This window comes from Panthera tigris, chromosome B4, assembly GCF_018350195.1.
Source record: "Panthera tigris isolate Pti1 chromosome B4, P.tigris_Pti1_mat1.1, whole genome shotgun sequence".
In the NCBI taxonomy this organism is placed as follows: domain Eukaryota; kingdom Metazoa; phylum Chordata; class Mammalia; order Carnivora; family Felidae; genus Panthera; species Panthera tigris.
Window position 1 is genome coordinate 81,459,959 of NC_056666.1, and position 18,358 is coordinate 81,478,316.

Sequence of the window (18,358 nt, forward strand, 5' to 3'; positions counted from 1 at the left end):
CTTGTTCTGCATCTGCAGTGAAGAAATAACAGCTAGCACTAGAGCTGTTATGAAGTCACCCAAGATAGTGCACAATGCCCAGCACACGGCAATTTCTAAATGTGAGCTATAGAGTAAATGACATAAGGCCAAAAAATATAGTAAAGAGATAAAGTGGGGGTGGGATAAAGATTAGGTCTGTGAGCAATAGGCAGAAAGTTTGAGACTCTCCTACCTACAGATGAAGATGTCTGGGCTAATATCATGTGTGAGGCGAATGCAGGTGATAAAAGCTCTGCAGATGTTAGAAACCAAGACGTCTACAAAACTTGGGCCCAATGTCCTGTCTTTGTCTCACTAGCTACCTAATGCTAGGCAGATCACTTCATCTTTCTATTCATCAGTTCCCCTGTCTTCATGAGCAGGATTCATTCATTAATCTAATACATATCCAGCTGAACACTTGACATGTGCAAGATCCCATACTAGTTGTCCCAGTGATGAAAACTCACCTCTAAGACAGTTGAGAACTGATTAAGAGCACAGGTTCAGGTGTTAGGTCTGGATGTAAGCCCAAACACCCTCAGCTACTAGATGTATGACTTTAAGAAAGTTATCAGTACTATCTGGGCTTTCATTTGCTCATCTATAAAATGAAGAAAGTAAAGATTTCTATGTCATATTGTGGCTGTGAAGATCCAATGATTTGGAGAATGTCAAGCCCTTTGGCATGGTGCCTGGCAGGAACTAAGCACTTGGGAAGCACCAGCAGCAGTTAAAACAGACAGCCCCCCACTACCACCCCAACTGTCCTGCAGGGTCTTACAGTGGAGACTACACTAAAAAGTTCTAGGACCTGGGGCACGTGGGTACTTCAATTGGTTAAGCATCTGACTCTTGGTTGGGTCATGATCTCACAGTTCATGAGTTCGAGTCCTGCATCAGGCTGTGTGCTGACAGTGTGGTACCTGCTTGGGATTCTCTCTCTCCCTCTCTTTCTGCCTCTCTCTCTCTCTCTCTCTCTCTCTGTCTCTCAAAAATAAATATTTATTTATTTGTTTATTTATTTATAAATATTATTTATATTTATTTATAAATATTTTTTAAAATTTTAAGTCCTGGGACCCAGGCACAACTAATGACTCATGATAACCCAGATAAAGGTGCTTTCTTCAAATACTTGAAGGGCTGTCTGGTACAAGAGTGGTGAGACATTCTGTAAAACACTAAGAATCTAGCCAAGACAAATATAATGAAAGACCTGTCCTACAAGCAGAGGAGACCAAAGATAAATGGGGCTATCTCACTAGGTGGTGAGTTCCCCACTGCTGCAGATGTGCAGACAGACACTGCACAGCACCCCTCTAAAATGTTGTTGATAAGACCCAAGTCATGCTGAAATATATGACCTCAGTGGTCACATTTAATCCTGAAATGCCACGGGTAATCATTTCTGACCATGAGGAACAGAAAAACTGCCTTGGGGGAGGTGGAATTTGAATTGAGCTTGAAGGGTGAGTGGGATTTTAATAGAATGCATGGAAACATTCTCTTCAGGGAGCACTCTGTGGAAATGCAAGAAGGCCTGGGAAAGCAGAGTGTGCTAAAACAGAGTAGCTGGTGTAGCTCATCACAGGGACCTGGATGAGAGGAGAGCAAAGTACAGTATGGCCAGCCCCTGTCCCACTCCCTTCATGGAACAGACTGGAACCCAGTAATCTGTGAAAAAAGGATTTCATGAATCCCAAAGCATGATACAATTGTGCTGTATTATCACAATCCCACCATTGGATGGCATTCTAAATCCATAGCCCACCATGATGATCACCAGATACCAGCTTGGGACAGTCCCTGGCTGAGTCGCCAATGCGGGTGCTACATAGTCTCTTTCAAGCTGGGGTTTCAGTCCAGGGGAAACAAAGGGGCCTAGGACATAGCACTGTGCCATCACCACTCTGAAGACATATCCAAAGTACAGGACTGGGGTCTGTACCCATGGGAATATGGGAATCAAGCCCTGAACCAGGACTCCGAGCACAGGGAACCATAGAAAATACAGGGAATTTGGAGTCAAGAAACCTAGATTCAAGTCCCAGGCCTACAACTCCCTTGGTATTATTTCAGGCAAATTAATTATTTAACCCCTCCAAGACCCATGGCCTCATCCATAAAGTGGAGACCCTAACTCTCTCAGTTGATTCCAGAGGGGACTGTATGAAAGTGCTTTATTAAATTACAGAAATGCTGATTATTTCTATATAAACATCTCTTCCCTGGCTGTTCCATAGGTCCTGGCCTCAAGTGATGACTGAGGAAAATCAGACTCTGCCTGAATTTCTCCTTCTAGGATTCTCTGATCTCAGGGCCCTGCAAGGCCCCCTGTTCTGGGTGGTACTTCTGGTCTACCTGCTCACCTTGCTGGGTAACTCTGTGATCATCCTCCTAACACAGGGTAGCCCTGCCCTGCACTCCCCCATGTACTTCTTCTTGCGCCACCTCTCAGTGGTGGAGGTCCTGTACACCACAGACATCGTGCCCAGGACCCTGGCTGACCTGGCCTCCCCACACCCCCAGGCCATCTCATTCCAGAGCTGTGCAACCCAGATGTATGTCTTCATTGTCCTGGGCATCACAGAGTGCTGCCTGCTCACAGCCATGGCCTATGACCGCTATGCTGCCATCTGCCGGCCCCTGCACTATTCCACCCTCATGAGCTGGCAGGCCTGCACAGCCATGGTGGGTGTCTCCTGGCTCATGGGCATCATCACAGCCACCACCCATTCCTCCTTCATCTTCACTCTGCCTTTCCCCAGCCACCCGATCATCCCACACTTCCTCTGTGACATCCTGCCAGTACTGAGGCTGGCAAGTGCTGGGAAGCACAGGAGTGAAATCTCTGTGGTGACAGCCACTGTGGTCTTCATTATGGTCCCCTTCTCTCTGATTGTCGCCTCTTATGCCCGCATCCTGGGTGCCATCCTGGCAATGGCCTCCACCCAGAGCCGCCGCAAGGTCTTCTCTACCTGCTCCTCCCACCTGCTTGTGGTCTTCCTCTTCTTTGGAACAGCCAGCATCACCTACATCCGGCCCCAGGCAGGCTCCTCTGTCACCATGAACCGCATCCTCAGCCTCTTCTACACAGTCATCACACCCATGCTCAACCCCATCATCTATACCCTTCGAAACAAGGAGGTGGCAGGAGCCCTGTGGCACATGGTGAAGAGACAGGTCTCCTCACCTTGAAAGAACTCAGGGGATATCTTTTCACTCACTGACTACTCTTCCTTCTAGCCTTCAGGTGTTAGATATAAACCCAGCTGTCAGAAACCATGCAGCACCTCAAAGAAATAAGGTTTCCTGGCAGAAAGTGTTGGAGTTAAAACAGAGATAAATCTATATCTTACCTCCTATTCCATACCCCAGACTCACTATCAGAGCATGGGTAATTAGGACAAGATAGAATAGAAGGCAATGCTGTTCATGAGAAAGAACATTTATAGGGAAGAGCATCTTCTAGATGGTTCTGAATCCCTGAGCAAGGTGATTGCTGTGTCTATACAAATAGCCAGAATTCTGTGTCAGTAAGGAAGGCAAATTTCTATAAAACTGACACCAACTAAGTGACTGACCCAGAGCCCATGAAGGAGTTTGCCTGGCCCTTCGATCTAGTTTTCTCCCAGAAACGCGCTGCAGTCTTATGCTCTGAGGCCTTTAAGAAGAGAGAGAGAGTTATTCCCGCTTGAAATATTCTGCATAAATATTTTTCCTTGCCTTTCCCCTCCCTTGATTTCTGACATCATCCACAATGGGCCATACAGTGTCCATCTGGACAAGAGGATCTCCCTGGATTCCCTGTTCCCCTCCCAACGTGCACCATCAGCTTGATCCCATACCTCCTCCACCAGCACCTCAGACTGGGTGAAGCCCTGGGGCCATCCTGGAGAAGACCAAAGAGTAAACATTTAACACTCATTGTGGTCACCTAACATTTGACCCTCTCTCAATGTTTGGAGAATTCTCCTCTTTAGAAGTCTGGTGGGCAGAGGAACCACTTCCTTCTGTGCAGCCGAGAATGCTTCCCAGCCCTCCAGGACATGACCTAGTTTCACCAATCATTGCACTTGTGCCTAACTAGCTAGTGCTCACAAGAGACAAGGAGCAGTACTCTCTCCCAGGGGACAAAAAAAAGGCTGCAGCAGCAAGTTTCTGGCATAGAAGTGGCATCTGGTTCCTGGTGGCCGCACCAGTGCTTTCCTCAGCTGATCAGGTGATGTTTGGAAGTTACTCCTAGAAGCTTAGTCCCTGGCATGGTCCCCATCTCTCTGTATTTTATTAATCAATTATTCTTCTGCTTCCTTATCTAGGTAGCTTCTGTCATTGTCAAGAATGTTGACTGATGCAATCCCTTTGGAGGCTGGAAGCATCAGAGGGAAAACCTTAACCCTGGTGTACTTGGAATAAAATGGTCTAGACTCTGTTTAGAAAGACCAGCTAAGGGGTTCCTGGGTGACTCAGTCAGTTGAGCGTCCAACTTCAGCTCAGGTCATGATCTCACAGTCCATGAGTTCAAGCCCCACATCGGGCTCTGTGCTGACAGCTCAGAACCTAGAGCCTGCTTTGGATTCTGTGTCTCCCTCTCTCTCACCCCTCCCCCCACTCACCCTCTGTCTCTCAAAAGTGAATAAATGTTAAAAAAAAAAAAAAAAAAAAAAAAAGAAGGGCACCTGGGTGGCTCAGTCAGTTAATCATCCAACTTTGGCTCAGGTCATGATCTCACAGTTCATGTGTTCAAGCCCTGCATCAGGCTCTATGCTGACAGCTCAGCCTGCTTCAGATTCTGTGTCTCCATCTCTCTGCTTCTCTCCAACTTGGACTCTGTCTGTCTGTCTGTCTGTCTCTCAAAAATAAATAAAAACATTAAAAAAAAAAAAGGAAACAAAGACCAGCTAAAAGGAACTTGGGGTCAGAGAACATGCGCAAACAGTTACAGAATCAAGGAGCCCACAGCTATATGGCACTCCTGATACTCAGAAAAGACCTGATGAGGTCCTTGCTCTCATGGGGCTCCTAATATAATGGGGGTGGTCATGAGGAGAATGGAGTGGAGAGAAAACAATCCAGCAGAGGCATATAATGAGAGTCATTATAAAAATGTATAATCATGCATTGGAAGGTTAATGATTGATAACAGTCTGAGGGTATTTCTGGAAGTCTTCCTGGAAGAAGTGGCCCACTGCCATACTTCCAACCTTCCTCACATAATGGCATACACAGAAAGTGCTAATATTTGAATGGCACGCTGGAATAAACTGAAGGGGCTTCCAATCAGGGCTTGATGGAAAAAAATTCATTGCACTGTCTTTTTACTATATAATTATAAGGCAAATAAAATATACAGTAATATGGAAGTTTTTAAAATTGGTTTTACATAAAACTTCCAAATAAAATATTTATATTTTTATAAGGAATTGAGCTTGTTTCTGTAAACATAATTTTTATATTAGATTTTGTGCTTGAAAATGACTGAATGGGGACGCCTGGTGGCTCAGTGAATTAAGCGGCCAACTCTTGATTTCAGCTCAGGTCAGGATCTCACGGTCAGTGGGTCATAGAGATCGAGCCCTGGTCCAGCTCCATTCTGGGCATGGAGTCTGCTTAAGATTCTCTGTCCCTCTCTTCTGTTCCTCCCCCCACTTGCACAAACTGTCTCTTTTTCTCTTTCTCTTGAAAAAATAAAAAATAAAAATAAGGAAAATGACTAGATGCCTCCTGATCAAGATCTTTAAGTACTGATTTCTTAAAAATAACTGATGGTCACCATCAAAGAAAACTACTCACATAAGTGCGTGATAAAAAATGGAAAGTCTTTTCAAAGTCATTCAAAATTTTGCAGTAATTATAATTATATGCAAGTACATATTTATATTTGCTAGCTCTTCCTTTTCTTTCATTGACAAATGGTAATTTTGAAAAATTTTGTCTCAGTCAGTTAAGCATCCTACTCTTGATTTTGGCTCAGGTCATGCTCTCACAATTTCATGAGTTCAAGCCACGTCAGACTCTGCGCTGACAGCACAGAGCCTGCTTAGGATATTCCCTCTCACTCTGCCCTTCCCCTGCTCGCGTTTTCTCTTTCTCAAAAATAAATAGTAAATTAAAAAAAGAAGAGGAAATTTTGTAATAATGAAAAAGGATTTTGTATCCAATCATACTTTTCCATGTTAAGTATTCAATACAGTACCATTGGAGCCCTAATGTGCAGAATGCACATGCATTGTTACAGCAGCCACCATGAGAACAACTTAGCTACCACAGTGGGGCCAGCAGGTAACAGACAAAAGTATTGGATATACATGAAGACAAGTATTCAGGACCACTATGAACAGCTGACCTCTCAGGAGGCCCCCTAGGCTCCCCATCCTCCAACCCATGAGGGCCACATCTTGGGCTGCACTCTGTGCTCCTTGAGCACATGAAAGTCTGGCTCCTTAACAGCTCCATGGGCCTCTTGTCCACAATGAACAGCAGACACTCAGGAGCTGGCTGCTGGAGTAGACATGAAGATAGCAGAGCACCTCCTGGGCTTCCCTGAACAGCTATGGCTATGGCTCATTTTTCTTTGTCAGGGTTACCAAACCCCACTCCCTTTGGGCTTCCCCCTGAGGAGTCCCAGGCAAGGCTGTTTATGGTCAGATGCAATAAGCCTGGGAGCTGTGTCTATTCTGAGACCCCACAAATGCAGAAACCAAGGGCTTAGGGGATCATTCTCTTACAGAACACTTCCAATATGAGTGGCCCTCCAGTGTGCAATAATGCACCCTTTAGGAAGTTCAAGGTTTTCATTCAGAAAATACTATGTCAAGCTGTGTGCCAGGAATACAGGGCAGAGGAGAATAAAACACAAACTAATGGGGGAGGCAGGCCAATTAATAGGCAGCTACAAACTTATAATTTTCAAAAGATGTGTACCAAAGATAGCAGCAAGACAAGATGATAAGGAGCAAAGAAGAGGTCCTGAATCCAGTCTGAGAAAGATGGAGAAGGCTTCAGGGAGGAGAGGATATTTTAACTTAAATCTGAATAACAAGAAGTTACCTGGAGTAAGAAGTAAGAAAGGGAAGAAAATGTCCAAAAGGCCCACACATTATAAGCCATAAGGCATCCTTTACAATCTAGTATAGCAAGCAATGGGGAAGTGACAAGAGCGAGAGATAAGGGATGACCAAAATTGTGGGGGTGTGAAGAGGTTCAGTTAACCATGCATCTGTCTCCATTTTGGGTCCTCTCCCAACTAAGAAAATATATTGGTAATAGATAGGGAGCAAAAGATCAGCTTTATTACTGAATTGGAGGATATGGCTTGAACCCAAGGTCAAAATGAGCTTCCTATTCCCCACGTTTACCATCACCCCCCAGGTACAAGTGGAGAATCTGTATAAATTACAAGTCAACCCAAACAGGCCTACCCCTGAGCTCACCATCTGAAGGGGGAAAAAGTGTATGCAGCCTCAAGCAGGGCAGCCTGAGAAAGAAAGCCAAAGAGGGCTTAGGCCATGCATGGTCAATATGCTTTCTACAGTGTCAGCAGTAAGGTCTCCTCCTCCCCAGAAGAAGCGGTGAAGTCTTGACAGAAAGGTGGGAGATGTCCCCACCCTTGTTCCCTTCTTTGAAAGTAATTAAAAAATCCCCTCATTTTGTGGAAAATCTAAGGAACGGGATAATAGATGTGCTCCCACCTCCACACAGTATAGATTATGAAGGGTATTGGGGGTCACTTACAAATTTGGGGACTCATCCTGAGTGATGAGATGGGATTTGAGGGGTTTTTAATTTTTTTAATGTTAAATTTATTTTTGAGAGAGAGAGAGCACATGAGAGTGGAGGGTGGGGGGCAGAGACAGAGGGGGAGAGAGGATCCAAGTGGGCTCCATGCTGACAACAGGGATCCTGACACAGGGCTCAAACTCACAAACCATGAGATCATGCCCTGAGCTGAAGTCAGACACCTAACCAACTGAACCACCCAGGCGCCCCGGGATTTGAGTTTTTAAAAGATCGTTCTAGTCGCGATGTGAAGAATAGATAACAATGGCAGAAAAAGAGCCAGAGACCACTAATCAGTTTCTTAGGACATCCCACTGCAAACCACAGATTCTGCTCTGATCATCTGAAGCAGAGAGGAATTGATCAAAGAAGACTTAGCAGTGCAGTCTCCAAGGGAAGCAGAGAGTCAAGGTCCTCGGCCACACATCAAGGATGAAACTCAACACTCCACAAGGGCATTCCAGCATCCATACCACTGACACCAGACTCAGTTCACCCAACACTGTCCAGTGCATACTGATGACCCTCAGGCCCAGACATCAGAGTTCTGCCACAGCTGTCCCCATGAGCCAGATGCCTTCTCCACACGCTCTCCAGACCATAAATTCTACATCCCTCTGCCACATTGCTCAACTCCAAACCAATGTATGACTTACAGTAGAACCACAGTCACATGCCAGTGCCCTAGCTACAAAGGTAGCTGGGAATAGAAGTTTTCTGGCTACTACCTTGGAGAAAGGGGACTTACAAGGCAGGAAACTTCCCAAACATTAGAGGGGTGTTTGAAAGATAAAGACCAAAATAAATAAATAAAATAAAAGACAATGTCTACCACTTACAAATCCCACTGCTGTAACTGGAATCCAGATGATTCCAGCACACTCTCCATTGAAAAGAAGGGGTATACAGTGCAGTGACCTGGTAGAAATTTGAGGCATAAAGGAAGTGATTAGGACCTAACCAGAAGCACAGAAAGGCATTTAAGCCAGAATAAACAGTAATAATAATAGCTAATATCATTTGAGTACATATTGTACTCATATAATAACGTGATAATAACCTCTTGACTAGTGATTGTCTTATTTAACTCCCATAAAAACCCTATGTGGTAGGCAAAGGGAGAGATCCTGATTTTGTGGGACCTAAAGCTTATATAATTTGAGATGGCCCTATTTAATAAAATAAACAAAAAACTACTAATATAAAATTAGGCACAAATGTTTATTTAAGATGAGAAAAGAGGGGCGCCTGGGTGGCTTTGTCCGTTAAGCGTCCGACTTCGGCTCAGGTCATGATCTCACGGTCCGTGAGTTCGAGCCCCGCGTCGGGCTCTGTGCTGACAGCTCAGAGCCTGGAGCCTGCTTCGAATTCTGTGTCTTCCTCTCTCTCTGCCCCTCCCCTGTTCATGCTCTGTCTCTCTCTGTCTCAAAAATAATTAAATGTTAAAAAAAAATTTTTTAAATAAATAAATAAATAAGATGAGAAAAGAAACTGGAGTGCCTGAGTGGTTCAGTTGGTTAAGGGTCCAACTCTTGGTTTCAGCTCAGGTCATGATCTCATGGTTCATGGGATCCAGCCCCATGTATGGCTCTGTCCTAACAGAGTGAAGCCTGCTTGGAATTCTCTCTCCCTCTCTCTCTCTGCCCCTCCTCAGCTCTCTCTCTCTCTCTCTCTCTCTCTCTCTCTCTCAATAAATAAATAAATAAATAAATAAATAAATAAACATTAAAAAAACTTCTTTAAAAAATATGAAAAAAGGGGGCGCCTGGATGGCTCAGTCGTTCAGCATCTGACTTCAGCTTAAGTCATGATCTCATGGTTCGTGAGTTTGAATCCCACATTGGGTGAGCTCAAGCCCCACTTCAGGTGAGCTCAAGCCCCACTTTGGGCAAAAAAAACACAAGCCCCGCTTCAGATGAGCCCTGCTTCTCTTTCTCTCTCTACTTCTCTCCCTTTCTCCCTCTCTCTCTCTCTCTCTGCCCTTCTCTCACTTGTGCCCGTTGAATTGTATCACCCTCTGTACATTGGGCATAACATGATCCACCCAGCCTAAAGCTAGGCATTCTCAATAGCACTTCATCAATAAGTGATAGTGTTACTGAATGTTAACTAGCTGGAATTTAAATTAAAACTTTTAAAAATAAGTGGTAATGTTAAATTCAGATGGAGCCCAAGCACATCCTGGAGACACAAAGAAAGTTTCATCTACCCCTCCTTCCCCAGCAAATCATGCCCAGTTCATTCATAATGAACCTGTGAATAAAATGGCTGTCATGGCAAGAAAGGAGGCCATGCATGAACTTGACAAAAGGGGCTTCCCTTTACCAAGCTAACCCAGTTACGACCACTGCTGAGAACAACTCGCCATTTACTTTGAGTTGGTGGTTAAGGGCTTTGTGAGAGACAAATATCCACCCTGGTATACAAAAGATAGTAAGGCCAAAATATTGGCTTCCCCTAAAGTCTGGCAGCCAAGACACAAGCCTATGACCTTGGCTAGCCCTAGTGCTAGACTTTAAATTGAGTGCGAGTGATACAAACAGTGGAGGAAAGTTTACAACTCATTTTGGTGATGTCAGCAGTGCAATTCAGGGCCCATAATCAGCAGAGCCACACAGTGCCAGAAGAGTCACCAATAACCAATGGTGGCAGTGCCAACAGCCTCCTAATCAGACCACTCTTGTGGTGTGACCTTAGCTGTAACTCTGGTCTCTAAACTTCTCTTGGTTCCTAATCATTTTCTAAGCCTGGTTCTCCAGGATTCCTATAGCTCTGTATGCCACCAGAGTTCTTTTTTCTCCACCCCAGAGTTGCTCACTTGCTACCCTTTTCCTTCTCCTCCATGGCCCATCTCTACTCACAGTGTGCATCAAGATTTCCTAATTTCCAAATCCCCTCTCTTCAAAAGCCCACACCCCACTTGTCCTTACCTTTTTCAACATAACACATTTTTTTAGAGAAGGAAAGAGGGGCAAAGGAAGAGGGAGAAAGAATCTTAAGCAGGCTCCACACTCAGTGCACAGCTGGACTCAGGGCTCTGCCCTAAGCATGCATTCTGCATTCAGGCCCTCAACGTAACACATTTTAGACTTTCCAGCAACTTTAGAAGAATTTTTTTTAATGTTTATTTATTTTTGAGAAAGAGAGAGAGAGAGACAGAGTGCAAGCAGGGAAGGAGCAGAGAGAGAGGGAGACACAGAATCTGAAACAGGCTCCAGGCTCCCAGCTGCCTCGAACTCACAAACCACGAGATCACGACCCAAGCCAAAGTCGGCTGCTTAACCCACTGAGCCACCTAGGTGCCCCTAGAGGAATTCTTTTCAACGGAGAAAGTCCCCAATTTTTAAGATCTAAAAACCTCTATGTGGGGTGCCTGGGTGTCTCAGTCTGTTAAATGGCCTGCCGACTCTTGGTTTCAGTTCAGGTCATGATCTCACACCTTGTGCATTGGAGCCCCACATCATGTACTGACAGCACAGAGCCTGCTTGAGATTCCGTCTCTCCCTCTCTCTCTGCCCTTCTCCTGCTCATGTGCTCATGTGCTCTCTCTCTCTCTCTCTCTCTCTCTCTCTCTGGATAAATAACTAAACTTTTAAAAAATCTCTATGAAAGTCATCATAGGGGCACCTGGGTGGCTCAGTTGGTTGAGTGTCCAACTCTTGATTTCAGATCAGTCATGATCCCAGGGTCATGGGATCAAGCCCTGAGTTGGGCTCTACACTGAATATGGAGCCTACGTGGGATTCCCTTTCTCCCTCTGCCCCTCTCCCCTGCTCTCTCTCTCTCTAAAATAAAATTTAAAAATTTTTAAGAAATAACAAATTATAATAGTATCAATCATAGTAGTAATCAAAATAGATTAGTTTACACTTCACTATTTGCCATGCACTGTGCGAAGCAATTCTCTTATATTTATTGACCCAGTCAACAAATGTTTTCTGAACATCCACTATGTGCCAGACACTAGGAATACACTGATGAACAAGACAGGCAACATTACTGCCTTTATGGGACATATATTTTAGTGAAGGGAGAGAAACCACAAACAAATAAACAAGTTGATTTCAGATCATGCTAAGTGGTCATATAGTAAAGAATGACTGGAGGAGGCTACATTTAATCCTTACAACAATCCTGTGAAGCATAGAAACTTTTGTAATCATTATTCTACAGTTGAGGAAATTAAGGCATAAACATGTTAAGAAATCTTCCAAAGTTTCAAAGATGGTAAATGACAGTCAGGATTTGATCTTGGACCTGCTCCACACCAAAGCCAAACTCTAAAGCATTATGCCATAGTGCCATTTATAACCTAGCCTTCTGGTCAACCTTCCTTAGCTAGCTCTATATTCTCCTTGACTTTCCAGTTACATAAGGGACCCCATTCTACTCTTTAATGCCCTCGATTCACAAGGATTGACTTGGGCTCCTCCATCTTCAGAATCCTATATCCTCCTTTGCACTTACAGGAGGGCCAACATTCACACAAGTACTCAGAGTGGGTCTCTGGTCAAACAAAGGACTCATATCATAGGAAACTACTCTATTTCCCAAGGGGCTTCCTTCTTCCTTAATGGAGGTGATCAGAGTTTTCTACTTAACTCCTCATCTCCAACTGCAGTTCCAGTCCTGCTCAAACAACACGTGGGACTAGAGTTGCCAGATTTAACAAATAAAAATACAAGATGTCCAGTTAAATTTGACTTTCTGATGCACAGTGAATAATTTTTTATGTAACTATGTCCCTAATATTTCCTTTAAAAAAAGATTTTTGGGGGGCGCCTGGGTGGTTCAGTCGGTTGAGCGTCCGACTTCGGCTCGGGTCATGATCTCGCGGTTTGTGAGTTTGAGCCCCGCGTCAGGCTCTGTGCTGACAGCTCAGAGCCTGGAGCCTGCTTCAGATTCTGTGTCTCGCTCTCTCTCTGCCCCTCCCCTGCTTATGCTCTGTCTCTCACTGTCTCAAAAATAAATAAAACATTAAAAAAAATTTAGTATTTTTGTTGTTGTTATTTATTTGGGGGGAAGAGGGGCAGAGAAAGAGGGAGAGAAAGAATCCCAAACATGGCCTATACCCAGCATGGAGCCAGACTCAGGACTTAATCTCATGACCGCAAGATCATTACCCAAGCCAAAATTAAGAGGCGAACGCTCCACTGACTGACCCAGCCAGGCATCCCCCAAATATTTCTTTCCCCAGAAAGATAAAACAATGCTAAATCCCTGCGGCCAAATATTTTATGGGACATACTTATACTATAATATTGTTCGTTGTTTATCTGAAATTCAAATTTAACAGAGCACTCTGTATTTTCCTGACAGTTCTAACCAGGAACCCTGAAAATAGGGGACCTCAGCTTCCTGAGATTATGGTCACCATCTCAAGTGAGAAAAGCATGAAACCAACTTGGGCTGAGCCAGTCTGATTTCATCACATCCTCCTCTTGTCACAACCCCAGCTCAGAACAATGGAGAAAGAATCGTCTCCCCTTGTCTTGTTCAGACACCAACTCTATCAGGAAGTCATCCTTGGGTCTGACGGTGATGCCCCATGTTGCCCTCTCAGTCCACCTCTGTCTCAGCCAGACCTCGTCTGACTGAGGGAAAGTGGGTTCTTGTCTTCCTCATCACATCTTTTCTGCGCTATAAGAATATTAAATATCCACACCTCTCCATCTTTCTTTTCCCTAGGCCATCTAACACCAACATACTCCTCATCCTTAATCCATCAATTTCCTTGCCCTGAACATTGGACAGCCCTCAACTGGGCTGCAAAAAAATAAGAATTCTCTTGGAAGGCAATTTGGCAATATGTTTCAAAAGCTCTAAAACTGTATGAGTTTTTACCCAGCAATTCTACTTCTAGAAATTTGTGCTCATAAAAAACATAAGATAACAATACAAAGACATAAGTGCAATGATATCTATCTCGGCAAAATTTATAACAAAGGTTATTAATTCCAGGGGCGCCTGGGTGGCTCATTTGGTTAAGCTTCTGACTCTTGATTTCAGTTCAAATCATGATCTCACAGTTCATGGGATCAAGTCCTGCATGGGATACTGTCTCTCCCTCTCTTTCTTTTTTTTTTTTTTAACATTTATTCATTTTTGAGAGACAGAGAGAGACAGAGTGTGAGTGGGGGAGGGAAGAGAGAGAGGGAGACACAGAATCCAAAGCATGCTCCAAGCTCTGAGCTGTTAGAACAGAGCCCAACACGGGGCTTGAACTTACAAACTGTGAGACCATGACCTGAGCTGAAGTCGGATGCTTAATCAACTGAGCCACCCAGACGCCCCTCCCTCTCCCTCTCTTTCTGCCCCTTCCCCACTCATGGTCTTTCTCTCTCTCTCTCAAGATAATAAATAAACTTAAAAAAAAAAAAAAGACACATCTCTGGTCTGCAATTTGTCACCAAGAAACTGGAGCTGTCCTTTTTAAAAATAAATAAATAAATAAATAAATACACTTTCAAAATATTATTAATTCCAATAGTAGGAGTTGCTTAATATTATAGTATGTATCCATATATCAATACTATAAGGATATTAAAATCATGCTTTGGAAGTCTACTTATATGGTAAAATGCTATCATATAGTTTAGTAAAGTGGAAAATAAAGGTTATAGAACAACCTAGACAATAAAATCCCATTTTTAGTTTTTAAAAATATGTTCATATACATATATAGAGGGAAACCAGAGTACAATAATTTCCCAAGAACATTAACGTCAAAATGGTAATAGTTATTTTCTTTTCTTCAGAATGTAAAATTTTCTGCGATTAATAGTGTTAATTTTGTAAACTGAAAATCAATGCTATTTTAAAGGCCCCATTTATTGTGTCTTGAGAATGATTTCCCTGTTCATATTGGCCCCTCCTGTGGCTTATTGCTGAAAGTAAGTTAACGAACAAGCAAGAACTGGCTTCCCAAGAAAAGTAAAATAGTGCCAGGTCTCTCTATCCAGCATATTAAGGTGGACTCCAAGTAGAAATAGTGGACAGTTTACAAGAAACAAAGGCATCATCTTGGGAGTCAAGGGGCCAGACTGGACCTTTTGATCGGTCAGGGGAGAGAAATCATATGTGCATTTTTACCTTAGAACCAGAGGAGAAAATAGAGAGCAAGTCAGGCAGCAGGTGAGAAGGAAGCTAAGTAGAAAATATTAACATCTCAGGGATCCCAGGATGACAGTTGTAAATGAGCAAAGTACTAGGCAGATGCTTCCAGACCTAAAGCAACACTAAGCAAGACTTGGCGCCTGAGCTTCTGAGCCAGACAAGCTACGCCCTGCTTCTGTTCCTTCCCTGCCAACCCAGTCACACAGATCAGACCTTGCACCTGGACTGAAAGAGCTCCTGCTGTACGAAAGGCAACTGATATGAGTGAGAAAGGCTTGCAATGAGGAGTCTGGGAGAAGAGAGTTATCACCAGGAAGCATGGTCCCACACAGTGCCTTGAACCTCAGAAAAGAGCAGAAATTGCTCAATTATCGCACAAGATGGGCACAACTGCCCTCTTTCCTCACCCATTCCTCCAGTGTATGTTTTTGCAGCTCTGCACCTACAAACAAGACAGGTCAAGGCCATAAGAGGAGACCCCAGAAGCAGAGCTCTGAGAATCATGTCAGTGGCTTGGGCCCTCGAACTGGGCAGGCCAGGGAACCTCACACTCACAATGCAGAGCAGACCAGATCCCTGGGGACCAAGGGTCCTAGCTTCTCCCTCCTCTGAAAACATCCAAGGATCAGGCCCTTATCTTCAATAACTCAAGGGAATCAAGGGCTCCAAAGGTATTTCTTCACAAGCCGCCTCATTGCCCCTGTAACCTCCCTGTTCCTCAGAGTGTAGACAAAAGGGTTGAACACAGGAGTGACAACTGTGTAGAAGAGAGCAAGGATCTGGTCCGTGTCCTGAGAGGAGCCTGCCCAAGGCCTCATATATGCAACAGTCCCAGTCCCAAAAAAGAGTATGACCACAAACAGGTGGGAAGAACAGGTAGAGAAGACTTTTCGACGTCCCTGGGATGTTGTGACCCCAAGGAGGGTGGCAAGGATGCAGGCATAGGAGGCTACGATCAGTAAGAAGGGGGTCAGGATAAAGGCTATTGTGACGGCAAGATTGCCCACTTCGCCCCAGAAGGTGCTGGCACTAGCCAGCCTCAGCACAGGCAGGATGTCACAGAGGAAGTGGTGGATTGTGTTGGCACCACGGAAGGGCAAAGTGAAGATGAAGAGGGAGTGAGTGGTGCCTGTAATGATGCCCATGAGGTAGGAGGCCCCTGCCATGCTCACACAAGCTTCCTGGTTCATCAGAGTGGTATAATGCAGCGGCCGGCAGATGGCAGCGTAGCGGTCATAGGCCATGGCAGTGAGCAAGCAGCATTCAGCAATGCCAAAGAGGGCAAAGAAATACAGCTGGGTGAAGCAGCTGGCAGGTGAGATGGTGGGGCAGGAGGCGAGGAGATCAGCCAGCATCCTAGGCACGACGGTTGTGGTGTAGAGGATTTCCACCATGGAGAAGTGGCGAAGGAAGAAATACATGGGCAAGTGCAGGGCAGGGTCTGCCAGCGTGAGGAGGATGATGAGGGAGTTGCCCAGCAAGGTGACCAGGTAGATGCAAAGCACCCCCCAAAACAGAGGACCCCGAAGGGGACCAAAACCCGAGAACCCCAGCAAAACAAACTCAGTTACTGCTGTGCCATTGCCACTACCCATATCCTCAAGTCCAGACTGGAAGAAGGAGCCGGGCAGGGGCTCATGCAGCACCAGAAGGCAGCCAGGCAAAGGCAAAGGCTCCTGCTGCAGCAGGAAAGGCATGAAATAGTCTACAGGAACATTCCAGTTACCAGGAATGAGATGCGTGAGCACCTGAGCCGGTAGCAATTCCCTCCCAGAAACTCCCTCAGAACAGAAAGAAGACAAACCAGAGGAATAGAGGGAGAATGGCAGGCCTTCCTTAAGCCTGGGAACTGGAAAGAAATCAGGGTGGTCCTTCTATTCACTGAGTTCTGGGTTCGAGGAGCAAAGAGCTGGTACAGGTAAAAGAGCTCCCTTTGAGAAAGTCGTGGTGAAAATGGGCAGAAAGATGGGTGAGCAGACAGAATAAACAAAGCTAGCAGCAAACTGGAAGAAAAATAGATCAACCATGAGGCAGAGGAAGAGCTGGAGTGGGAACAAGAGAAAGAAAGAGAAGGCACAGGATCACAGGCTAAAGAGAGAAGGCACAGGGTGCTTTTACCTACAGATGAGTCCCCACAGCCCTCAGGATGCCTTCCTTGGCAGCACATCAACAGGTGCTCTGTCCCCCCCCCAAGAGCCAGATTCCCAGAGGATAGGGAGGGAAAATAGGCAACGGAAGCTAAGGAGAGTGTTAGAGTCTTTTCTAGGCTGCAAAAAGTTTATTAAGAATTTCAAATAATTTATGTAAACAATCCACCTTCAAGGAGGGGAAGGATAACTCCCCACTCCTTAAGTGTGGGCTACATATAGTGACTTTCTGGAAAGAAGGTGACAAAAGAGTAACTTTACAGTGGAGCAGCCTGACAAACACCACCTCAACCAAGTGAGAATCAGCTGTGTCAAATCATGTTGATAGTATGTACCTTTGATCTCGTGTGATGACAATGGCATGTCCCTCCTGTGGCCTTTCTCCTGAAACCCATAACTCCAGGCTAATCATAAGAAAAATGTCAGACAATTCTAATAGAGACACATGCTACAAAATATCTGACCAATACTCCTCAAAACTGTCAAGGAAGGTCATCCAAAACAAGGAACATCTGAGAAACTACAGAGCATAACAACTAAATGAAATGTAGTATCCTTGAAAGGGAAAAAAAAAAAAAAAAAGAATATTGGGCCAAAACTAAGGAAATCTGAACAAAGCGTGAATCTTAGTTAATAATAACATATCAGTATTGGTTCACTAATTGTGACTAATGTATCATACTAACATAAGATGTTACTAATAAAGGAAACTGGACACGGAGTATTTTTTTTAATGTTTTATTTATTTTTGAGAGAGAGACAGAGTGTGAACAGGGGAGGGGCAGAGAGAAAGGGAGACAGAACCCAGAGCAGAGTCCAGGCTCTGAGCTGTCAGCACAGAGCCTGACGTGGGGCTCGAACTCAGAAACTGCGAGATCATGACAGGAGCCCAAGTCAGGCGTTAAACCAACTGAGCCACCCGGATGCCCCAGACACAGAATACTTGGGAACTAGGTGTACTATCTTTGTAATTCTTCTGTAAATCTAAAACTATTCTTAAAAATGTTTATATTTATTTCATTATTTAATGTTTATTTTTGAAAAAGAGAGACAGAGCATGAGTGGGGGAGGGGCAGAGAGAGAGGGAGCAGACTCTTCACAGACTCTGAAGCAGGCTCCAGGCTCCCAGATGTCAGCACAGAGCATGATTCAGGGCTCAAATTCACAATCCATGAGATTATGACTTGAGCTGAAGTTGGATGCTTAACCAACTGAGCCACCCAGGCACCCCAAAAATGTTTATTTTTAAAAGTTTGTTTTTAAAGGTTAATTTATTTAAAATTTTTTTTTAA

At 44.5% G+C, this 18,358-nt stretch overlaps 2 protein-coding genes across 2 annotated transcripts; one reads left to right on the forward strand and one right to left on the reverse strand.

Annotated features, from left to right (window-relative positions):
* Positions 1 to 2,283: 2,283 nt before the first annotated feature.
* Positions 2,284 to 3,222, forward strand: LOC102971200 (olfactory receptor 10P1). Its single transcript, XM_007081584.1, has one exon. It carries the CDS (start codon positions 2,284 to 2,286, stop codon positions 3,220 to 3,222), a length of 939 nt encoding a protein of 312 aa, XP_007081646.1.
* A 12,353-nt stretch (positions 3,223 to 15,575) lies between these two features.
* Positions 15,576 to 16,514, reverse strand: LOC102971491 (olfactory receptor 9-like). Its single transcript, XM_007081585.1, has one exon. It carries the CDS (start codon positions 16,512 to 16,514, stop codon positions 15,576 to 15,578), a length of 939 nt encoding a protein of 312 aa, XP_007081647.1.
* Between the last annotated feature and the right edge of the window lie 1,844 nt (positions 16,515 to 18,358).